This window comes from Lolium rigidum, chromosome 5 (genome assembly GCF_022539505.1).
Source record: "Lolium rigidum isolate FL_2022 chromosome 5, APGP_CSIRO_Lrig_0.1, whole genome shotgun sequence".
NCBI lineage: Eukaryota > Viridiplantae > Streptophyta > Magnoliopsida > Poales > Poaceae > Lolium > Lolium rigidum.
The window spans coordinates 118,072,599-118,096,538 of record NC_061512.1 but is presented as its reverse complement, the minus strand read 5'-3'; the positions used below and the strand labels follow the sequence as shown (position 1 = coordinate 118,096,538).

Genomic DNA, 23,940 nt, shown 5'->3' with positions numbered 1-23,940 from the left:
CTTGAGGTTGCCGACGACCGGTGGAGAAGGAGACCAAGCACTTGATTGCTTTTTTCTATTTCTTGCTAAGGTCCTTTTTGCAAAGTTCAATGCCTTTTCTTCAAATTTCAGGTTTTCTAGGGCCAGAGATGTAAAAGGGAATTGTTGTAAATCTTGTACCCACCGTTATTAACGAATGCTTCCAGGCCTTTCGGGGCGGTTCTTGTTAAAAAAAAAAAAAGCTTGCCGGCGATCTTTTGTTTTAATATTTTTTTTGGTCTTCACGTGTGTGTGGAACATTTTGATGTAGGGAGATCATGGTTATCAAGGCATTATCGCAATATACGTGCGCATTAAGAGGAATGCGTATGAACCAAGAATATCGTTAAGCACAGGTACTTAGCTGAATCAGTACTAGCTGTGAAAGAGAAAAGCGAGAATCTGAACTAGAACTAGGCTAGTAGCTGACACCGTCGTCCGTGGTGATGCCGATGGACGGCGACATCGAGATGTCCTCCTCCGGGAGCGGCGACTGATCCACGGGCACGCTCTCAATCATCTTCACCACATCGGCCATGGAGGGCCTCTGCTCCGGCAGCAGTGCCACGCACGCGAGCGCGATGTGCAGCACCGCCACCATCTCCTCCTCGATGTTTTTGTACCGGAGCAGCTCCACGTCGAACACCTCCGCCGTCCATTCCTCCCGAACCACTGACCGCACCCACTCAGGGAGGCTCACCGCCGCCTGTTTGTCTTTCCTCTGTCCGTGGCCACCGGCGGCGTCCGGCAGCGGCTGCAGGTGCTGCGCCGGCACCTTCCCGGTCAGTGCCTCCAGGACGAGGACGCCGAAACTGTACACGTCCGCCTCCTGCGAGAGGCGCTTGTGGTCGCCCGCCTGCTCCGGCGCGATGTAGCCGCCGAGGCGAGCGATGGCGTGCGCAGGGCTGAGCAGCAGCGCCAGGCCGAAGTCCGCGACGCAGGCGTCGCCGTTCTTGTCGAGCAGGACGTTGGTGGACTTGACGTTGCCGTGGGGTATGGCAGAGTCGCGGTACTCCCGGTGGATGCACGCCAGCCCGCGCGCCGCGCCGAGCAGCAGCCTCACCCTCGTCGTCCAGTCCAGCGGCGTTTCTCCTGACATCTGGTGTCCTGCATTGCATCGTTCACAGACCGTGACAAGAACATCACTGGGGAGAACAGAGCAGAGCAAGAAAACGATGGCGACTGAACGAGAAAAGGATACCGTGGAGGCGATCATGGAGGTTGCCGTTTGGGAGGCAGTCGTAGATGAGGAGCTTCTCCTGCTTGGCGTAGTAGAATGCCCTGAGGGGGACGAGATTCGGGTGGCGGAGACGGCCGATGAGGTCCATGTACCGGTGGAACTCGTCGCGGGCGCAGGGGTTGGCGTCGCGCAGCCGCTTCACGGCCACCATGCGGCCGTCGCCCAGCGCCGCGCGGTACACGGTCCCGAGGCTGCCACGGCCGACCATCTCCGCCGACGCGCGAAGCAGCTCCTCCAGCTCGAACTTGCTCCTCCTCCCCTGCTGTTGCGATGTCCAGCCACCACTCGCCCTCCGGCCGGCGCTGCTGTCGCTGCCCCCGTCGTCGTCAGCGTCGTCATTGCCGCCGCCTTCGCCGTCCACTCCGAAGAACACCAGCTTGCTGCGTGCTCCGTCGCTGTCGCCGCCGTCGCTGCACCGGCCCGCGCTGCCTGGGCGAGCTGGCTGCATCCCTTTGCCGAACATCCCGCCGTCTCCGTCCTCCAGGCCCACGCGGCCGCCTCTTTTCCTCTTCTTGGCCGTCTCGCTACCACCGCCGGCGCTGCAGCAGCAGTACGCGACGAGAAGCGAGAGCAGTGCGAGCAAGAAGAGGCCATTTCCGACGGCTATCCCGGCAATGGCGCCAGTGCTCAGGCCCCCCTTGCCAGCTCCTCCCTCGGGTGTGGCCAGTGCCGGTGAGGACGAAGCAACGGAAGACGACGAGGAGGAGGCAGCCGGGTTGGACGGCACCACGGACTGCGAGGAGGAGGAGGCTGGGGTGGTGGACGGCGAGGTCGGGGCAGGCTCGCGCGGCATGAAAGAGCAGGACGGCAGCGGCGGCGCCAGCCCGCAGAGGCCGGCGTTACCAGCGAAGGAGGCGAGGCCGAACTTGGCGCGCACAGCGTCGGGCACCCTGCCGGAGAGCTGGTTGTTGGAGGCGTTGAAGTCGGCGAGGCGGGGCAGGGCGGCGGCGACGTCCGGGAGCAGGCCGGTGAGGAGGTTGTCCTGGAGCCTGAGGGTGAGGAGGGCGGAGAGGTTGGCGAGCGCGGCGGCGGGGATGGGCCCGCGCAGGCTGTTGTCGGCGAGGTCGAGGCGGACGAGGCCGGGGAGCCGCGCGAGGGCGTCCGGGACGGCGCCGGAGAGGTCGTTGCGGGAGAGGTAGAGGAGCCTGAGGTTGGGGGTGCCGCGGAGGAGCGCGTCGAGGGTGCCGTTGAGGCGGTTCCCGCGGAGGTCGAGCGCGCGGAGCTCGGCGAGGTGGGAGAGCGGGTCGAGGGAGCCGCGCAGGTCGAGCGACGCGAGGGAGAGCGAGGTGACGCGGCGGCCGTCGGAGGAGCACCCCACGCCGGTCCAGCGGCCGGCGCAGGCGTCGGGCGTGCTCCAGTTGGCGGCCAGGATGCCGTGCGCGTCGGCTGCGTGGCGGAACATGGCCAGCGCGTCCGTGTCGCTCGGCTTCACCTCCGGCTCCGGCCGCGGTGCCGCAGCGGCCGCCGCAGCAGCAAAGAAGAACCCCATGACCACCAAGAACCGCAGAGCCATTGTCCCGGAGCTTGCTTGTGAGTTGTGACGGTGATTTCTTTACCTGAGACAGGAGATCGGAATGGGGGAGAAGGGAATCATCAATCACACAACGAACCAAAGGTACAAAGCCATGATCTCTGCCGCTCCATCAATCTGCATTGGGAGAGGCGCCATGCCGTGCCGTGCTTTCACCGGTGCGGCTTTTGATTTTCGAACTGGGCTGGTCTGGTGTTTGAAGTTTGAATGGAGGGAGGAGGGGGTAGTGATGTGGAGTGGTCATGAACCGTGAGCGTGAGGCAGTGTCAGTACTGGATGTCTGGATGCTTCTGCTTTTCGCTTTCGCTCTGTTCTTGTCTGCCCGTTGGCCCCTATGCCCTACCATGCAGGCCGGCCATGTCCCTGGGCCTTCGTGCTACAGCCTACTGGGCCAAAGTCAAAAGCTGAAAGCCGTCTGTAACGCTGTAATTTCTTCCACGCAAACAGTCATTATACTGTTGTACTCCACGTAACGTAGTACGTATTTTGTAGTCACTGTTGTAAACCTGTAATTTTTGTAAGGGCATCTCCAGCGGCCCGACGTATTTCGGACGTCCAAATTATCCGTGGGCGTTTGTTTGCGTCGCCTGGCGGACGGGGAAATGGTCGTGTGTCCGTTTGCGTCTGGGGTTGGCTCCAGCGGGACGACGCATTTTGGGCGCAGGCCAGAATTCAAAAAACGATGAAATAGCGTCGACTTTGCACGAAATTACAGCCGCAAATTGAGGGCTGAAACAAGTTCATCACACTTTGCAGCTCGTACGGCGCAAAGTGGAGCAAAAGGGGCACAACAAGGACTGAACAACAATAAAAAAAAAAGTCCAAAAGGAGGCCAAGGTGCTGGGCGCATGGCGCCGGCGATCAGACGTCTCGCGCGCGTATTTCGGCGCGCCTCTTCATGAACCATGCCCTGGTGTCGTCGTCGACGCCGCTCAAGTCGGCAAGCATGATCCCTGTGTCTTCTGCACGCAATTTGACCTCGGCGTCTGCCTTTTTGGCCTCGATGTCCAGCCTTTGGACATCTAGGACCTCCTTGGCGAGGTTCTGGTAGATGGAAGTTGCGGCCTCTTTTTCCAGACGCCTCTTCTCGTCCCTAGCAGCCATGGCGGCACGGTTTTCGGCCATTATCTTCTCCATGCTCTGCGTGAAAGCAATGGCCTGCGCCTCCCGGACGAGATCGGCCTTGGTAGCCTTGTGGCCTCGTGGACGAGGTGGAAGGACTGGACGACCTTGATCGTCGTCTTCGCCGTCGAGGTTGACCGCTGTCCCATTCCTCACAGCTTCGTTGTAGGCCGCAAAGCTTATCATCCACTTGTTGTTGTCTTTGAGCACCTCCCAATAATGGACCATATGGAAGCCCTTCTTGTGCGTCGCCACGAACTTCGCAAGGCGCGGGATACCTGCAATCATAGCCGCCAATGATGTACAATGACGCAAATTGACGCAATGACGCAAATTGTCTACAATGATGATGGTTCTATCTTCTTTACCACTGTCATGACGCCAGTGCCGCTTACGGGGTTGTTAATAGCATGTTCGACCGCCGAGCAGAACTTGGCAGTCTCTTGTTTGATGTAGTTCCATATTTTTCGGAGGGACTCTTCCGTCCGAGGGCCTGTGATATGGTAGGGCGGGTGCATCCTGGTCTCGTTGTACTGCTGCAAGACCTTGGCCCAATAGACCTTGCCCTTTTGCTGGGCGCCATTGATACAATCTTGGGTCGTTGCCGGCCACGCTTCACACAAACACTTGTCCTCGTCGTCGACGAAGCCTTGTGTCCTGCGGCTCTCCCCTTCTTCTTGGTGGCAATGTCCGTGGGGATAGGCTGTGTTGGCGCGTCGTCGAAGTCGTCCACGCACACGGGTGTTGGCTGCGTCTGCTGGGTGCCGAACAGTCGTGCGGTCTCGATGTCCTCCGCATCTTGCGTTAGTGGCCAGTCATCATGCGCGCCTGCCCCGGCTCGATCATCGCGAACGAAGCCGCCGCCGTAGATAATTTCCTGGATGTCTGAATCATGGCGGTCCTTCCAATAGTCCTACGAACGACCGGACATCGGACGCATGATACGGGGCACTCGCACACATTGACGAGCTCACGTACCGGGTCGTCCATCGTCGGGGCAGGCGGCGCCATTTCGTCGAACGGGATGCGGGGCTGCGGCATGCTCTCCTCCGGCACTCGGCGCGTCTTACGTGTCGCGCCCGGGCAGGAGTCACCGCTCTAGGCGTCCGGTTGAGGTCGGAACCGCCGCCCGGTCAACTTCATCGGCGGCGGGCCGGAGGCGAACCGCGACGCCGCGTGGCCCTGCAAGGGAGCGGGAGTTCCGGGCGCGGCTGGGAACTTACCGAGCTGACCGAAGAGGCCGGAGGAGCGACGCCGGCGATCCCCTCTCTCTTGACGATCATGTAGCCCTCCGCTAAGGTCGGATGGAGGGCTACTTGCGCGACGCCGGCTTTGATCTGCATCTGCCAGGCCTGCTGGTTGGCGGCCGCGGCAGTCTTGATCTTTTGGTTCTTGCGCCGCCCGCGACGGCCTCCATGACTTTCTCCTCCGCGGAGAGCACCTTCTTTGCCGCCTTCGGCTTTGCCTCCCGGCAGGCCGCCGTCGGCGGCCCGCTTTGCTTCCGTCGGAGCTGCAGTGTCCATTCTGGCTATGGCCGTGGCTACGGGGGTGTGTGGGGCGGCGACGGGTGCGAGGGTTTGCTCCGCATCCATGGCGGTAGCTGCGGCGGCGAGGACGTCCATCGCTTCTGGGCTGCTCGCGCCGGTCTAGTTTCCAATTTGGCGCGGGGGAATGGCCAGTGGCGGGAATAATATCGCCCTCCAGCCACTGACGCGCGGGTCCTACGTCTTTTTCGGCGGACACTCGGAGCGACCGCCGAGCGTCCGCGGAGACGCAAACCTGGCGCATATTTGGGCCAGGTTTGCGTCTCCGCGGACGGCCCGATCACTTTGCGTCGCCCGCTGGAACATGCCCCAGACGCATTTCCGGTCACGGCGGACACGCTGAGCGACCGTTTGCGTCGTGCCGCTGGAGATGCCCTAAAACGATTCAATCCTTATGGGTATCAGAAAAACTAACTGTCTACCTTGTTACTCGATAAGTTGTTATTATTTCTGTGCCGACAAAGAGGTTAGTCTCTTACCCAACACAATATGTGCAAATTGTACATTTTAGAAATGAAGTGCATCCCGTTTTTTTGTTGCAACAAGGACTTCGCCACGTGCAACATAGCAATTTCTGGAGCAGAGTAATGTAACAGTTATGCTCGGAGCAGTGAGAAACAATTCTCGTCTCCCGAAGAGGACCTGAACATTCTGGTTCCAGGTGTATGTTTCAGTCGTTCGAAAAGGATTTTGCCGTGCTCCAGTCAACAGGATTGCAAATGATGACCTGATGGTAGTGGTGAGTCTGAGATCATACCTTACGAAGAAGCGCATGGCTAAAATCATTGTCCTCTTTGGCTCGCGTGACAGGAAAAGGTTTCGAGGCTATCATGCCGCGCTTTTGTTCCTCTTTGCTTTGCATGACCTCTTCTTTTCAGGCAATCCCTGAGATCACGATCCCTCTCCCCCGCAGTTAACGCAGATTGGACAAAACAGTGTTTGAGCTCCGTCAAGCCGACGGGTTAGCAATTTGTCCATGATGAGGAGGAGCACTATTCGTACTCCGTCATACAAATCCATGGAAAGGCTCAGTGCAAAGAAAGCTGCATTTTGTAACCAGGAGATCTAAAAAGGGCAATAAGGAGGAAAATGACGATTAGGGGAGCAAACTAGAGCAGCAATTTATCCATCACGTACTTTCTATTTATACAAGGTAGCTAAATGCACTAATAACAGAGTCCTGGTGCTTAAACTGTGCAGAACGAAAATTTGAGGGGAGAATCTGATGAAAACGAGTCTGGAAACCCAACTTCAGCTTGATGTTCATCCACTCTAACAAATAATCAACACGAGGACTTTACAGCTGAATTTTCAAACTCGACCATATTATTGTTTAGACAGCTGCAATGTAGTTCTAGGAGTGAATTGCAAAGAAGCTTCCATCTGTTCCTGCTCCATTCTGCCTTTTTCCATGATACAGTTCTTAGTTGCCTGCACCACCGTACATAATGATGCACGTTAGTGTCTGCAAGAACATGACCATAGTTGACCTGAAAGCAAAGGTACGAAAGCAACTTGACCAGCAAAACACAGTGATACAGGAGACTGTCATGAGGAGAAACCTACTTGTACTAATCCCTGTGAGGCTGTTTCAGTTGAATATTTGGGAGCAGTAATTTAATTGTTCTAACTTTTTTCTTGTTCTCCTAGTTGTTAAATCAGTGAAGTTTATTCTATCGTTTTGTTTTCAAAAAAAAAAAATTCAGTCAGTGTGTGCCTGTACATGCTTGACTGACAGTAGCTAGGCTAGTTATCTTTCCATTGCTTTTAGACTTGGTCTTAGTCGCTGCATTGGATGCTCGTGGGGATGGACACGATTCAGTTCATGCAGCGAAAGTTTAGGGGTGATGGATACGAGCGGTGGTGGGATGGCACTACCCTGTAGGCTCGGTCACTGATCCTATTTTCTAGCTAGTCAGTTGTAATCCCAGAATAAGAAGAGAAACAGAAACAGAAAAGCTACAAGTCATTGTGCCCAGCGCCAAAACCCTTCATGCCTCACTTGTGTTAATTCTCCTAGAGTTGTTTGTCTTGATCCATGCAGGCATCACTAGTAGTCTTATAGTAGTCCTAGATTTTGCATTTTGGTGAACTTCGTTTTGAGGAGTTCATGGAATAATGAATTAAGGAAGAAAGGATATGAGTCTACCGCTTACAAGAAAAGATCTCATCATAGTCAATATGGGCCCTCAACACCTATAAATGCATGGTGCTCTTCGACTGATCGTTACTCTCGATGGTGAAGAACTGAAGATGTTATTGATTGTGAACCCATATTAGGCTACCAGACTGCAAAGCTTTACGGCGGATTACCTGATTTTTGGGCATACATCCTAGTCGAGATCCCAACTAAAATCAAGTTAAGAGAACTTGTGTAGCTGTATCAGGGAACTTAATGGTAGAGTATCCCAATGATCATGACGTGTAGTCAACTTGAAGCATATTCATCAGGTGATCACAACAAACTAGAAATGGTGCCATGCCCAGGGAATGCAAGCACAGACATGTGAAGCGTATCCAAAAGAGTGTTGCTATGTACTTTTCATATGTTACGTATTCTGCACAAAAAAACATACTTGTATTCAGTCTGGCTCTGCAAGTCTCGGGGCTATGACTATCTAAGTACAGGAGCCTTAAAAATGAATTTAGATGTGCTTAAAGGTGATTAAAGAAGAAACTGCTAAATCATCGGAACCAAGAGCATCTCCACTCTCTTGTGATCTCATACTACATATTATAATTCATTTACTTTACTTTGCTGATCTGCAGACTTCTTTCACAAAGCTTGACCGTTATCACACATGCTGGAATACTGAATTTGCTACTTTACCATGATTTGAGGTCGTTTCATCCTTTTTTTACAAACGCAACTGAAACATGAAGTGCATGAGCTACCAGCAGTAAATGGTGCCTAACTTTTGCTTTAACTGTCGGTGAATTTTGACTTAAGGATGAGATAAGATTGTAGAGTGAATATTCAGCATGGCTCATGCTATACCTAGCAGGTGTGCCTGTTAGTCCGTACATAGCTGAGGCATTTACTTCCAAATCAGGTGGCAGATTGTGCAAAGATCAACAGACTGAGTTACGCATCCAAACAGAAGTGCATCATCCTTTATTGCGCCAAGTGGTGCCATCTAAAAATGTATTTTGAAATTTGGGTCCTCTGAACCCAATAAGTTATGCACTATTTCACAGCAAATTGCGCTCTTGTTATGGTACACAGGATTTAAATTACATCACAACTACCTGGAACCCTTCGATTTGACCGCAATAGTACATACTGTTGCACTCCCTAAAATATGTATGCCTTTAATTTGCAGAGTTCATTCATTTGCTTGTGATACACACAATGCAGATATTTTCTACACCACTAGGAGTAATATTGCTGCCCCTTTTATTTGTCAGTTTCCGTGCCTCCATAAGCTCAACGAGAACAAAACACAAAGACTGTCTAACCTTTATGTGTCCAAAAACATCTCCAGTTACATACAGACCAGAGAGAACTGGTTGTCACTCTGTTGGCTAGTGGCTTATGTGCCTGTTCGTTGAGTTTTTTTAACATCAGGACCAAACACTCGCACTATAAAATTACATAAACAGTCCAAAAAATTCCGTAGCATTTGTAATTGATAAATTGTTTTGATTAACGCTGTGAGAATAGGCAGCAATTTTAGTATCAACATTTTAGGTATCTGTAAAATACGAATGGCTCACCAATTTCAGAATGAACTGAGAAAAAAGAGCAATATAAGTTCAACTGACCGAACGGATCAACCTCAGAGAGGTGTGGTATGCATGATAGCCTGAAGAACTTTGGTTTCCAGTTTATCCTCAGCAACCCACATAGAGCTCTTCCTGCGCAAGAGCTCCCTGTCTTCCGCTTTCTTCTGCGCTTTCAGCTTCTCCTTCTCTCTCCAGCTCTCCAGCTTCTGAGCTCTTTCTTTCATCTGTAAACCATCTCATATGTTACACACATTTTTAACAGAATAAATATCATTATTTCAGTACAATCATATTTCTTATGAAATGCTTGATCCTGTACTGGAACAAAGTTAGGCGAGTCGACAGTTATACAAACAAGATATCCACCTACATCTTCGAATAGGACATACAGCATGCGGTGAAAGAGGCGAGGTAATTCCTCAAACAAGTTTCGCTCAAGGTTGAACAATAAGAGGGCAGCAATGAGCAGGAGAGGGCAATGGATCATTACAAGCGCCTGGCGGAAATCGAGCTCGAAAGCGCGTCGTTCGGCTGCCCGCGTCTGCGCGGCGGCGGCCTTGGCAGCCTTGCGCTCCTCGTTGGCGATGCGGGCGGCCTCGGCGCGGGCCTCCGCCTTGCGCTGCCGCTCGGCCTCTAGCAGCTGCACCTCGTAGGCGTACTGCCGCCGCAGACCCCGCACGTCGTGCGCGTACCTCTTGCGCAGCCGCTCCAGTCGCGCCCATGCCTCCCGGGGGTCGCCCGCCGCCGAGGGCTCCCAGCTCCCGAGGTACTCGCTCGGCTTCGAGAAATCGTGCGGCTCCACCCTCGCCAGAGCCTGCGCAGAGGCGTGGAAGCCGCGAAGAAAGGGACGTACGAGGAGCTGCGGACGGGAGGCGGAGAGCGCCATTGCTGCACCTGCTGCCGCCGCGGGACGGATCGCCGTGGTTGTGGCCGATGAAGCGGAGCAACTGGGGAGGCCATTTCTGGATCGGAAGCCCTTCTAGACCCTCCTAGAATTGGGCCTCATACTCAAGGCCCGTTTTCCCAACTGACCCAGACCGGCCCACCTAATAAAATAGTCGGTAGAAATAAGGAAAATACATAGGTGCACATGGTGCCAGGGACACCCTTTACATGGAAAAAATCAGTAATTTTAAAAAATACTAAAAATTTTTTGGAATCAAAGATGATCATGTATTGTACTCGTGTAAAAATATTTCTCCATGGAATTTCATTGATTCCTGGGTCAAAAAAAAACTTGAAACACCCTATGTACAAACACTATTCATGCTATATTCGTCATAAATTTGTTTTTTTCTCTAAATAAATGGGACCAATTTCTGGGATCAATTTTTTAGAGTATAATACCCGATTGATTTTTATTTCTGAAAAATCTGATTTTTTAAATTTATTGGAAATTACTAAAAAAATCGTGCATTTAGGATGTTGTGGCACCCGAGAGCCAAAACTTCCCATCTGTAGAAATAACCTAAATGAAGCTGTGAGAAATTGAGCTTTTTAGTCTCAAAGATGGACTTCCATTATTCAAATGAACCAGCAATTTCGTTGTTCACCAAATGAGTTCCAAACAAGTAAAAAAGGTAATACACCACTCCTAAAATACATAAAATCTATAATGATAAGAATTTCTAGAGAAAAGTAATTCTCACAAAAAGGGAAATTAATTAAAGAATACATGACCTGATAACACATTCATCCTTAGAGAATATGAACACATTAAATTAAACACAAACAATGTGCGAACATTTAGAAATAATAGTACTACACGAGCTAAATCGCTCCATCCTCTTTGTTTCCATGAAAAGAAAAAGAAAAACCCGACTAAAGTTGTCCTCCCACAACATGTTCCATTTGAACCACCTCCAACCAAACCCTCGGTCCAACACCCTTCATCTTTTATAGAAGCATGTCCCACCATGGTGTTTCTCCCTTTTCTATCTTTCTCACTAACGCCTCCTTTCCAACAACCACTACCATTTCTATCAGAGGAGCGTCGTCGTCGTTCTCCAGATCTCATCACCTTCCACCACTCTAGTCACGGGTGCTACCAATTCGTGTCCCTTTTCGGCCCTGCCATTCGTGTCCCCACATCTGGTGACTCTGATTGTTTATATGATTGTACAGATCTGGTAAGGCATTCATAGATCTAGATTCCTAAGTTTCTTTGATGCGGATGTCAGCTCTCTCAGACCCATCCCCAACCATAATCACCCATTTACCGATGCAAAGGAAGTATGTTTCCTCCAGATCTATGAGTTTCTTCTTTTTATCTTTCTCCCTTAGTTCTCCATTCCAACAATCACTATTATTTCTATGAATAGAGTGTCGGTGTCCTCTAGATTCCGCCAACTTCCACCATTCTAGATATGGGCACCACCAATCTGTGTCCCTTATCGACCATGTCATGGTGTCCCTACATATTTTGATTTTGATTGTTTACTATTTTACAGATCTAGAAAGGCGTGTATAGATCTAGATTTTTAGATTTCTTCAGTATTGGTGTCGGCTCTACCAACCGCATATCCAACTATCGTCACCCTATTGCCGATGCAAATAAAGTAAGTATCTTTCTTCTAGATCTATGAGTTTCTTCTTTTTATCTTTCTCCCTTACTTCTCCCTTCCAACAATCACTATTATTTCTATGAATAGAGTGTCGATGTCCTCTAGATTCCGCCAACTTCCACCATTCTAGATATGGGCATCACCAATCCGTGTCCCTTATCGACCATGTCATGGTGTCCCTACATATTTTGATTTTGATTGTTTACTATTTTACAGATCTAGAAAGGCGTGTATAGATCTAGATTTTTAGATTTTTTCAGTATTGGTGTCAGCTCTACCAACCGCATATCCAACTATCGTCACTCTATTGCCGATGCAAATAAAGTAAGTATCTTTCTTCTAGATCTATGAGTTTCTTCCTTTTTATCTTTCTCCTTCTGTCTCCCTTCCAAAAACCATTATCGTTCCTATGGGAAAACGTCGTTGCCCTCTAGATTTCGTCACCTTCCACTACTCTAGACATGGGCGCCGCCAATTTGTGTACCTTTTTAGCCTTGGCATCAGTCTCCCCACATCTGGTGACTCTAATTGCTTACGCTAAGGTATGCACATATTTAAGTTTCTACCTAGGTGCTTCTTTGATGTGGGTTTTTGGCTATGCCAGGCCCATCCCCAACTATCATTACTATTTTGCCGGTGCAAAGGAAGTAAGTATATTTCTTCCAGATCCATGAGTTTCTCCCTTTTTTAAAATATTGCCCCTTACATCTCCCTTTCAACAACCACTATTGTTCCTATGAGTGGAACATTGATGTCCTCTAGATTTAGTCACCTTCCACCACTCTAGACATGTGTGCCACCAATTTGTGTCCCTTCTTGGACCTATCGGTGTTTTCCCCACAGATGTTGACTCTTGTTGTTTACACTTTTACAGGTTTGGTAAGGTGTGCACATATCTAGATTTTTAGGTGTTTCTTCGGCGTGGGTGTAAGCTATGTCGGGTCCATCCCAAACCATGAATACACTTTTAGTGGTGCAAATGAAGTAAGTACGTTTCTTCAAGATCTATGAGTTGTTTTGCCATTTTTCTATCATTCGTCTTGATAGTAATATATTACTACAAAATTAAAATAATTTTTGCCCATCGATGTGGTTTTTCACTTTCGTCGACGATGATACTTTGGTAAGAAGTATGTGATCATTAATCCTTTGGTCAAAAGTTGGTACTTTTGTGGCGATTACTTATGGCCTAAATCATTCGAAGTTTGATTTATCTAGAAGGGGGAGTTGTGGTTCATTTGGTTAAAGGCGGATAAGCGTGTGAAATAAGCTAACAGGTGGTATTAAAATCGATGATGGTTTATTTATAAGGAAAATGAAAATGAAATTTATATTGTTTTTTGGTGGATTTTATTTTCCCTCAAAAAAGTTGGATTTACTTTTATACGTTTGTCTATGCTAAGGTCATGTTGCCAAAGTTGTTGAAGTACATAGATGATTGAGGTATGTAGAGGAGATCACAAGTGAAAGGGTACGAGTTTCCCAATAATGATAATGAGGGGAAAAGGAAATCAAGTAAAAGACTTGGGCGTGCATGTACTCTTAGGGATCCATTGGTCTATAGGATTTTTAAAGAAGTTGTGTAGGATTGAAAAATTATGGAAAATTTCCCTTCTGAAGCCGTTTGATTCATAGGATCATATTCCATATTTTGTTGTGTAAAATCATAGGAAAATAGCATGAGATTAGGCTAATGGAAAACTACTTTACCATAATCAAAAATAATGCTTCTTTTGATATGATTCAATAGACATGGCATCCCAATCCTATGGAATTTTTGTTCCTACACATTTTCTATCATATGAATCAAAGGAGCCCTTAGGAAGGTTGCTTCACTCACCTCATGAAAAGTTCCTTTATTCCTGTTCCTACACATTTTCTATCATACGAATCAAAGCAGCCCTTAGGAAGGTTGCTTCACTCACCTATTATGTTGGGCAAGCGAAAAAAATCGTGGTTTAGACACATAAACAACTCTTTGTATAGAATGAATATTTTGGTGAAAATTCACCCCTCCATCATGGACATATGTTGGTGAAGATTGCCAGAATTCACAGTGGGAAGAGAACTAAGCGAAAGAGATGGGTTGCCAATGCCACGTGACCATGGACCACCACTGAAACCAATGGCACCAGCCATGGTGTCTCCTATATTTTCCTGTACCTTCTACTTCTAGCTACCTTCTCACTATTGTCAGCAGAGCATGGATTTTGATATTGTCATAGCTGAAATCAAGGAGTGTTTAATCTAGAAGATGCTCCCAGTGGCAATGAACGAGTTGTCGGCAAGGATGTCGATCTCCATATATCCAATTTTATCCACTAATGGAGGTCTGCGTCGTTGGCCTTGGCCATTGATTGGGAGAATAATAGCGGAGATGATGCTAGAGAGCGCAAAAAAGATTGATTTGAAGCGCGTGCTATTATGGTAGGGGGTTGGTTTGTACTCATATCCAACTTATTTTTAGGACTGCAAAAGAATAATTCTTGAGGCTCTTTTTTTGAGAAACACAGTAGAAACGCAGACGCTCACATACACGCGCATACACTCACCCCTATGAACGCACACACGCACGCCCTACCCCTATGAGCACCTTCGGAAGACTAAGCCAGCGGATTGGATCTTGAAATTGACGAAGTCACCACAGGCGCCTCGCTGACGTTCCTCCCACTGAATGAATATTCAGCCTTTATGAGACACACAGATGTCAAACCTGGGATTTAACCTCTAGTGGGCTGGGGATACAACCATCCTCCTAACCACCCAACCTCAAGTTGGTTCTCGCTCTATTCAAATGGTATTTCTCTTTTTTGTAGAGTTTAATATTTCTGATGTTTATTGTTTTTGCTCTACAGACTATTTTGATCTATGAACAGTGCTACCGATATTCTTGGGAGCGATTTCCTGTGGCCTTAAATTCTATAGGTATGTCAATGTCCACTCAGCCTCTCTTTTCTCCTAGTCCATGAACCTAAAATTGTTGTGTTTTCCTATTCATATATCTTAGCCCCAAAGTAATGTAAGCGTAAACAAACAAGGTATTTTGACAAACCAAACTCACCATGGAGACCAATTTCCCTGTTTAATAGCACACATGAAAAATGCCCCTCTTCTCCACATCTCAATTCTGTCGCATGTTCGCACCGGCAAGAGCAGCCAACAGGCACGGAGATGAGTAAGCATTTTAACATGGCTGAGAAATTTCAAGGATAACAACAGCCACTCTAACAAAGAGTGAACAAGGCACTTCTATCTGTTAAAAAGAAGAAAAAAAATGCAAGGGGATACACCGACGGGAATAGGCTTCCTAGTACCATATACCCTGCTGCTAACAGCATCCTAGTTCTATTGCTCTCCCCGAAATAAACCATCTAAAGAATGGAAAACGGTCACCGGTGACCCATCCTTTAGTATGTACAATGTCAACTTTGCAGAGACCGGGTATAACTAGTCTAACTTTCTGATGGTTAAAAGTATGTCCAATAGCCAACGCCAATTTCAGTTCCACATGATCACTATGGCCCCATACCAACAGCTAGATGGAAAATTTTCTATCGACATTCCCCAGAGCGCTTCATAAGACATCTGCCACGTAAATAGAAAGAATTATCAAAACACTAAATCTAATTCTTGTTTGCAGCAATAAGGTGGTCATCAGATAGAATATAACTGAGTTTACCTGTCATAAAAGTCAGCAGCATTCGCTCTGGTACTCAAATCAATGAAGTTGAAAGCTCATCATGGCCAGTCCCGGCAAGTGCCACACCTCCAATTGGCACTATCAGCAGGCTGTTCACTATCCTGCCAAGGTGAACAGTGACGGTGTACGTGCAGGCCACAAGACGAACATTTGAGATCAGGTGGCGGTTGAGGGATCTTGCACTTGTGGCACGCTAACTCCACAATGGATGCATCATTTGCTGGGAAGTGCATATTTGAAGACTCATCTTCTACCATGAAAGAAAATTCATCAAAACTGGCCCCTTGCTGATCAAAGCTTCCTGTCAAGTTACCATCATTTTGCAGACTGGTAGACATCCCAAATGTGTTATCAAGCTGAGTATCCTCTGCTTCGAGCAACTCTGTGAACGAGAAATAAGTTTGGGGTTCATATTCATCAGCCACAAAGCTGCCACCACTACTGTCATTCCACTGGGAATTAGTACCATAATCAGGAGCAGCAGCATATCCATTTCCTTGGGCAAAATCCCACCCCAATAGCTCTGAAGCATCCACACCATCAGTCTCCGACAAAGAAAATTCATTCATATGACTGAAATCAATGTTTGCATTCCCTGGAGGTTGGTTCTGAACATAATACCCATTCGCGGGTGTGCCAGCTTGATCAAGATACTCAGAATTTTTAACTTGTGCCCTTCTTATGGATAATTTCTGATTATTTCCAGGGGTAAGACTTGGCATGTTCATTGATAAACCAGAATTTATCGTTTCATCCCCAATTGGTTCAACTATTCCATATGAAGCAAGAAGTGGGTCTTGATCAGCAACAGCAAAAGTCTCCTCACCAGAGAGCATAGTTGACTGCGACGACATAGCAGCTGTTTGTTCACTGAGTTCTGGTTCAGGCTCTCTATAATCATCTGAATGAGGACATTGTGGTATGGCTCTCCTTCGGCATCTACAGCATCGGTACTGAACCACGTCAGTTATTTTTTCTTCCTTAAGTTGCAAAGCATCACCATGAAACCACTCTGTATGTAGGACGATAAAAAGGTGTTAAAAGAGCCCAAAAGATAACACCAAATATATATCTATAAGCAAGAATAATGATAAACAGACTTACTTTGGCACCTCTCACAGCGGACATACAGGAAATCTGGACTATAAGGTTTGTTACAGAGACAGCAATCTGGTTTTACTGAAGAACCTATACCATCCTTCCCTTTTAGGATTACATCATTTGCCCTGAAATCTTCTCCACCACTGTCATTAATATGTTTCTTCCAAACGAGACCAAAGTATGTGATCACTTGAACCTTTTTAGGTTTTCTCGGCTTCTCTGGCTTTGGTTTCTTAGTTTTAGTCTTTTTTGGCTGAACCTGCACCTCTGCAATATTTTGAGTTGCCACATTTGTGACAGGCCAAGCTTGCACCTTCGGTATTGGGTGGGTTTCCATCTTCCCGATGGTCTGGGTTTCCACCTTTGTGATTGGCTGGGCTTCCACCTTTGTAACTGGCTGAGCTTGAACCTTAGTGTCTAGATGGGCTTTAGCATTCATGGCTGGTTCAGAAGAATGGGAAGAACCAACCCTGAAGATTATTTTGGGAGCAGTCACTGGCAGCTGGCCATTGCTCTTTTGTTGAAGCAGCACTTGACTTGCATTTTTCTTCTTGTTTGCGAGGATGAGATTACGCTTCTGAAGGCATAATTTGCATATCATACTGGAAGCAGATCCTGATGTGCACTCTTTATGGCAATGGCCTGCAAAATATTTGTGGTTAACAATAGTGTGACTTCGTATTGGACAGCTAAGAAATGTATTAGCTATCTTTTTAATTACAGGAGGAAAACACCAAGAAGAAATGACTTAAAGGGCATCTCAATAGACTATAATACATACCTTGACAAGAGCTACAGTTTACGACGTCCCTGCATGTGATTCATCCAACAGAACACATGAGAAATGAAGAAAGTAGTATGCTACAGAAAAGGAATATTTGAATGAGTGCAACAAAGAGGTTAAGAAGAGAGCACCTGAAGGCAACATCCTTCTTGCATGAGGCGCAGGGATATACATCTCCCTTGTGAAAGAGATAATAAAAGATATCTCCAATGAATGCCTTTACTGGCCGTTGGTAGAAATAGGTGGAACTGTTACAGATTATCATTCCTGGACTAGGTGAGGAGCTAACCCCAGCTCCCTGCTCAAAATCTCGTACCAAGTACAGTGGGACATGGCTTTCAGAAAACCACAATTTACCATTCTCATCCTCATTATCTTCTGCTTCCAAAATATTCTTGGTTATACGCACAGGAAGATGCTTCTGGTTTGTAAACTTAAGTGCATATCTTATGTTACCGTCCACTATTTTTTTATCACAAACTACTGCATTTCTGAGAGCAGAATAGTCAGCATCTGAACTTTTTCCATCTGAAGAAATTTGATCCGGAAGGATGAATTCCTTCCATTTTATATGGGCATCAAGGTATCTAACCTGAGAGATAAAGATATTAGGATCATTATTAATATTTAGATTGTAGTAACTCTTTTAAACATTGTGAATGACACTAACCTGCAGAGCAAGTTGAGATGAACTACAGCTTAATCCAACACATGCTCTCCAAGCAAACTGCCGAGTACGTCTTGGAAAAATGGAAGCTTCATGATAAGATAGACCTTCCATCTTTTTTTTACCACCTATCGAGCAACATAGGATGCCAATTTTATTATTGTCCTCCAGACAAACAGAGGATCAAGTGGTAGTAACAATAACAATCAAAGATGAGCAATACCTTGACGAGCAGCTTTTCTTATGGCTGAAATCGGAAGAGCGCCCCTCTGCAAAATACGTTTAGACAATATTCCTCCATTCCACCAATTCACCTCTTTCCAGCTCTTATCATCATCGGTAGCAGTAGCAGATTCAAATGCCAACGAACGTTTTCTGCCCCGCTTTCCACCAGTTCCACGTTTTTGGTATGCTGCAGATCGTGATGGTCCGGCGGATACACCAGGAGATTTCACAGGCCAGTCATCCATTAGCTTCAACCAGCTTGCAGAAAATGCTATGCCACGAATATTATTCTCCAACTGCACAAAAATGTAGCAACTTTTATAAGATCACAAAAGTATTTCTTTTACTGCCATATAGCGTAATAATTTTCTACGGGGCAATTTGAACATTATTTTACGACTATTTATTGCATACCCAACTTGATTCTCCAGAAGCAAGTGCAACTAGCACAAATCGACAAATATAACAGCACTAAATATGCCAATATGTTTTCCATATTCTTTCACTTTTCCTAATAAAGACTTCTCCATCTAGCACTACTGATTATCCACGAGCTGATGTGAAGAGCTTGACGAAAGCTTCATCCGCACTTTTCTGTTTTTTTTATTTACCTTGTGTTAAGATATTCATACTGCTCGTATATTTGGAAAGTTTCCTTTTTAAGATCATGCTAATTTGTTTCTTGATATATGCCTAGCTAGTTATATTCCCATGTATATTGCCTCTATTTGCTAACATTATAGAAGCCCTTCCATAATCTGCTATAGGTAACTGGACTTGTGCATGGTCTGTTAAAGTTGCTCGGTCTGCCTTCGGACTGGATCTCAAATCCACAGATAGTTTTCTTTAGGATGAACCAAAACTCAGTAGTATCCATCCAAGCACAACATACATGTTGGTGGAACTGATAGAAGCAAAGTTCGCGTAATCATATTATCTGGTTATCCATCTATGAAATTTCTAAAATCACAAAAAAAAACGCAACCAACCCAGGCACTAGCACCCGTTGGCATTTTTATAGAAGAAAACTCCTGAGCACCCGTCAAACCCAAGGTTCGAACCTGGGTGGGCAGGGTGCGCTCCCGCACGCCTAGCCACCAGACCGACGGTCTGTTCTCGAAATTTCTAAAATCACACAACAAAGGAAACCTATATCTATAATAGTACAAGGTACGACTTCAAATTCAAAATATATATGGAAATATTGTCTGGTGGATCTCGACCAACAGTACCCGAGAAAAGCAATACGAGATTAGTGTGAATGGGGTTGTTACAGGCACATGTGTATATGGCATGGTGAAATGCGCTGGCAGGCTGCTATTATAGTTGAAACAGGCGGTTGTGTACGCGCGTGTTGGTATGTGTGGGATCATTTCGGCTGCAAGGTGGTGGGGTATCTGAAGGCTCTGTGGCCTTCCGGTTTGGCTAGGTTGGTCTTGACCATCCATCATTGGACCAAGGGCTGGAATTCGGAATTGATCGCTTCCAAAGGAATACGCCTGTAACGAACACGTATTTGAAACAACTTAGAGACTAATTGCAGCATCAACTATGCATGTTTCCTGATTTTGTGAAGAAAGCTGGTTCCACATTATGACGTGATAACTAACTAGTGTTCTCTAACTGTGCACCCATAGAGTGCTAAAGAACCTTTTTGATCTTCCAAATATTACTGAGAAGTATCAAAGGATACTTAAGAATTAATTGAATCCTACAACTCACTTCAAGCAAGAGGGGTATTATAGTTCTGCAGTTGGAAGCTTCTTGTAGCTGTTTATGCCACCGTTGTCTCTGCTGCATGTCTTGTAGAGAACCCACTAAAAGGCCACGCAAGCTCTCCTCCATGTTGGTCAGATAAGCAACGATGCTGGGGAAATGGCTCTCAGAACTTCTGATTACATGCATGGCACTAAAAATTCGAGCAGATCCTTTAGAAGCATTCACGGTGGCTAAATTAAGAAAACAAGCCTTTTTATTTCCAATTGCCGAGCTTTTACAGGCAAGGCACCAACCACATCTATCTCTTGGGACTTCCATAACCTTCTTTTCAGTACTTGGCCAAACAAATTGAGCGGCTGCTGAGGAAAATGCTTTTACTTGCAGAGCACAGTCAGCAGCCATTTTCTTCCTTGGATTTGTGATGATTTGGGCTGCTGAAACTTTACCTTCATCTGATGTAAGAAGAGCTAGATTAGCGGCGGCAGATGCTGCAATATTGCCATGATTGTACAAATTCATGTAAGCCTGAGGTTTAAATGATGATAATTTAGCTGGCTTGCCACCAGTCACATTTCCAAATGGATGTTTGCTTTGATAGGATGGACAAAGGGAGTCTGCCTTAACCAAAATGGAGCCCCCAACATCGTGTTTGGGCGTGCCATTATCAATCCCTGAACAGAAGGCGGATGAATCCGGACGAATTAACCCATGTGTTGGCGGTGCATGCATTATGTTAGAGAAACCTGTTACCACGGAACCATTCTGATGAGAAACTGAGGACGGCCCAGAGGATCCAAAAGCTCCATTCACTGGTGCAGTATATACATTGTTTTGAGCTAAAGGAGTTTGTACGCTGTTCTTCTCACTGACAGCATCTACACTAGTCACCATGCATTTTTGTTCCTCCACTTGTTCGGCAGAGCTCACTGTAAATTGATTAACCACGAACTCGTGCTGCATATTTACTTGAGGAAGTACTGGTGTCTTACTCTCCCCACCCTCTTTTAAGGCTGCACCAACCCTGCCGTCTTCTGCTTTTCTTGGAGTAAGACTCAGCAACGTATTGCCTTGTAGAGCATGGCTTGCACCAGTATCTTTCCCTCTTTTTGATCTCTCGTTCTGAAATACATCCAGTAGGTGCGGCCAGTACTCTGTTATTCTCCTGCATATTTCTGTATATGCATCTGAAAAGGCAAGTACTTGAATGACCTTGACAACATCATACTGATTGTAATATCTTGCATAAGAGTCTGCATCCGAAGATGCTCCAATCCTGCATTATTTGATAGAATTACCAAAAGAGAAAATATAGTTGGACAAAATAGTTCCAGAACAGGCCAGAGAAAAAGGCTGGTAATTATGGGATAGCACTCGAACAACCAATAAATACTAACAATGTGCATCAGGAGTCAGCAGTGAATAAGGTGCAAAAGGAAAATCTGAGAAAGGGGAAACAAATGGCTGAACTACATGAGATTAGGAAGGGCAAATGATACTAGAGGACTTGCTGTGCTTCTTAAATTCTTAATCATGGTTATCAGGTCCAATAGGTGATTTGTATGATTATTTAATGTTCACCCAACCTTCTACAACGGATTTCATCCCTATTCCATACAAAAAAAAAATCTACTGTGGAATTCAACAATAATGCAGTATTTATCAATGGGAGACTGGATATGTAGAATGTATGAATCATTAGCAAACCGCAAGTAATAGAGGATTGAGATGCAAGAGCTTACACCAGCAAATAGTTGCAGGATCCCAGGAAGAGTCTCCCACACATGTCAATGCCGAACATTTGAGCTCCTCTTGCCCCACGCTCTATCCTTGAAGATGTTGGCCCAAGCTTGTTAACCACACATTCTGGACAGAACCACTGTTCCTTGGGGAGAAACGCTTTGTTGAGACCAATACATCTTGAGTGATATGCCCATGGGCAGCCATCACAACATACCAGAGTCCCATCCATTCCACATATTCGGCAATCATCACTGTTGCCATCGAGAGATGCATTTGCTACAGCAGCTTCTGGATTTGCTACGACTGGAGCAGTTTCCAAATTCTGGAAGCCTTCAATCTTTTTGTAAGCAGAAGCCCTCGAGGGTCTAGTCAGGACCTCTGAAAATGTACCAGAATCGATCTCGTCCATTTCCTCATTGTAGGCTTCCCGTGCCTCCAGTTCAGTTTTGAGTTCTTCGGAATCAATTGCATGGTCGCAGAGTATTTGCAGGACCCTAAGCTTCATCGCGACAGGGAGCTTATAATATTCAATGGCCAAGAGGTTTCTACCAAAACTCTTACCCCCTAGAGTCTTCATGCAACCCATTACATAGAGGTACTCCAGTAACAAATTTGGCCAAGTCAATGCATCTAGCAACGCCCAATCCAGATGCCTGCACACAATCAAAGGAAAGTTGGAAACAAATATCAGCATTGAAGTAACAAGACACGGCATTCACGAAAATAATAACATTATATTTAATGGAGGGCTGATAGGCTATGTACTTTAAGCAATTTGAAGCAAGTTCTGATCCGTCAGAGGATTTAGTCTCGAGATGCCGCCTCAGCGCACGGAGCAGCGAGACATGCACCGCATCCAACAGCGTACTCTGGCCAGAGCAATTGATGGACGCAACAAAATCGTCCAGCCCAAATGGGCTGAGGAACAGCTGCACGCTGAAGGACCGAAGGAAGTTATACACAGAAAGAAGATGGCTGACCGACTCCTCCGGCACATCAATGTCGCCCGACGACGGCGGCAACTCTGGGGCCTGAACCGGAGGGGATGGCTCAGCTGGCAACTCTTTGGCAGAATCCGATGAATTGCTCGAGGACTCCAAATCCTCCGAGGCATCAGAGCCAGACCCGCTCTGCTGCGACGCGTCAACCTTCTGTCTAGTAGTTGGCGGACCTTTCACCGCGGCGGCGCTCCCTGAGGAAACCACCAGGTCCAGCTTCCTCTTCCTGCAGCTGACCTTCATGCCGGACGCGCCGTTCTCCTCCGACATGAGCAGCTCCCGGAGCCGAGCAATCCCCAGCTCCTCCTCCTGCCCATCCTCAAACACGACGCTGTAGACCGCTGTGGTGCTGTCGTACGACGCGACCTTGCCAAGGCTGATCCTTTTGCCGTCAGCGGCCCGGCTGACGTAGCGTCCCACCAAGCAATCCCCCTCCTCCTGCTTGACCTTCACCTGAAGGGTGGCGGCAGGCGCTGTGGGCCGCTGATCCTCCATCTTCACCTGACTCGCCACGGCATCCGGGATGTCATCTACCTCCATCTTTGTTTCGCCCGGTGAGGTCGCTCCCTCCCTCATCAAGGCCAGCACAACACCCTTTTGTGCTTGCGCTTGGATGCTTGTGTCATCCACCTCCATATTGGCTTCGCCAGGTGAGGGTGCTGTGTCCTCCGTGCAGGCCTGGTCCACACCCTCAGTCGCCAAGGCCACCACAACGCCCTCTTGCTCCGTCACGGCGCCTTCCTCCAGCTTCGCGTCACTTGTCACGGTGGCGGGCGCCGGGGCCGGAGCAGGGGTGTTTGATTGTACCGGCGCGGCGCTGGCCTCCGCGATCTCCTCCATCGCCTCGTCGTCGCCAGCAGCCACTACCGGCGGTGGGGCGGGCGGCGCGCTCCGCGTCGCCTCGCGTCGCCGCTCCACGGCGGAGTGGCGGCGGCGCTGCCTCGCGATCTCATCCTCGTTGTCGCCAGCAGCCACCACCGCCGGCGGGGCCACGGCGGCGGCGCTGGCCCTCCGCGATCTCTTCCATCACCTCGTCGTCGTCATCGGCCGCCACTGTCGGTGGGGCGGCGGCGGGGGAGCCCTCCGTAGTCGCTTGATCGGCGGCTCCCCGTGGCTCGGCCGCCGCGGCGGCGGGGTCCATCGCACCGGACGGCGAAAACCCTAGCGGCGCCAGCCTAGGCGAGCATCCGGGCCCCGCGAATCGGGAGGCGAGATTCCGAGGGAATTCGCGGAGGGGGCGGCGCCGGGGAGTGTTGAGGCG

General features: G+C 47.9%; 3 protein-coding genes across 4 annotated transcripts; all 3 read right to left on the bottom strand.

Moving 5' to 3' along the window:
* Positions 1-436: 436 nt before the first annotated feature.
* On the bottom strand, positions 437-2,771 carry LOC124651947 (leucine-rich repeat receptor-like protein kinase PXC1). Its single transcript, XM_047190964.1, has 2 exons — positions 1,220-2,771; positions 437-1,125 (listed from the first exon to the last, which is right to left on the bottom strand). Exons 1-2 carry the CDS (start codon positions 2,769-2,771, stop codon positions 437-439), a joined length of 2,241 nt encoding a protein of 746 aa, XP_047046920.1.
* Positions 2,772-6,622: 3,851 nt separating this feature from the next.
* Positions 6,623-10,067, bottom strand: LOC124657026 (caldesmon-like). 2 transcript variants are annotated; one of them, XM_047195655.1, is made up of 3 exons: positions 9,672-10,067; positions 9,221-9,405; positions 6,623-6,886 (listed from the first exon to the last, which is right to left on the bottom strand). In XM_047195655.1, exons 1-2 carry the CDS (start codon positions 10,065-10,067, stop codon positions 9,235-9,237), a joined length of 567 nt encoding a protein of 188 aa, XP_047051611.1. In that variant the 3' UTR covers positions 6,623-6,886; positions 9,221-9,234. The 2 variants fall into 2 exon arrangements, with proteins under 2 accessions (XP_047051611.1, XP_047051612.1); XM_047195656.1 differs by having other exon boundaries at positions 9,234-9,405.
* Positions 10,068-14,786: 4,719 nt separating this feature from the next.
* LOC124654385 (DDT domain-containing protein PTM-like) lies at positions 14,787-23,503 on the bottom strand. Its single transcript, XM_047193394.1, has 10 exons — positions 22,447-23,503; positions 21,681-22,334; positions 19,945-21,214; positions 18,221-18,518; positions 18,001-18,125; positions 17,462-17,922; positions 17,328-17,356; positions 16,550-17,188; positions 15,425-16,457; positions 14,787-15,330 (listed from the first exon to the last, which is right to left on the bottom strand). The coding sequence occupies exons 1-9, from the start codon at positions 23,313-23,315 to the stop codon at positions 15,484-15,486; spliced, it is 5,319 nt and encodes a 1,772-aa protein (XP_047049350.1). The 5' UTR covers positions 23,316-23,503; the 3' UTR covers positions 14,787-15,330; positions 15,425-15,483.
* Between the last annotated feature and the right edge of the window lie 437 nt (positions 23,504-23,940).

Excerpts from the sequence above, each read along its gene's own strand:
- LOC124651947 (XM_047190964.1), bottom strand. The coding sequence starts at position 2,771 with ATGGCTCTGCGGTTCTTGGTGGTCATGGGGTTCTTCTTTGCTGCTGCG. Across the intron at positions 1,126-1,219 it reads CCTCCATGATCGCCTCCACG|GACACCAGATGTCAGGAGAA; the intron begins GTATCCTTTTCT and ends GATGCAATGCAG.
- LOC124657026 (XM_047195655.1), bottom strand. The coding sequence starts at position 10,067 with ATGGCGCTCTCCGCCTCCCGTCCGCAGCTCCTCGTACGTCCCTTTCTT. Across the intron at positions 9,406-9,671 it reads TCGATTTCCGCCAGGCGCTT|ATGAAAGAAAGAGCTCAGAA; the intron begins GTAATGATCCAT and ends GATGGTTTACAG.
- LOC124654385 (XM_047193394.1), bottom strand. The coding sequence starts at position 23,315 with ATGGAGGTGGATGACACAAGCATCCAAGCGCAAGCACAAAAGGGTGTT. Across the intron at positions 18,126-18,220 it reads AAGAAAAGCTGCTCGTCAAG|GTGGTAAAAAAAAGATGGAA; the intron begins GTATTGCTCATC and ends GTTGCTCGATAG. Across the intron at positions 17,357-17,461 it reads AAGAAGGATGTTGCCTTCAG|GGACGTCGTAAACTGTAGCT; the intron begins GTGCTCTCTTCT and ends AATCACATGCAG.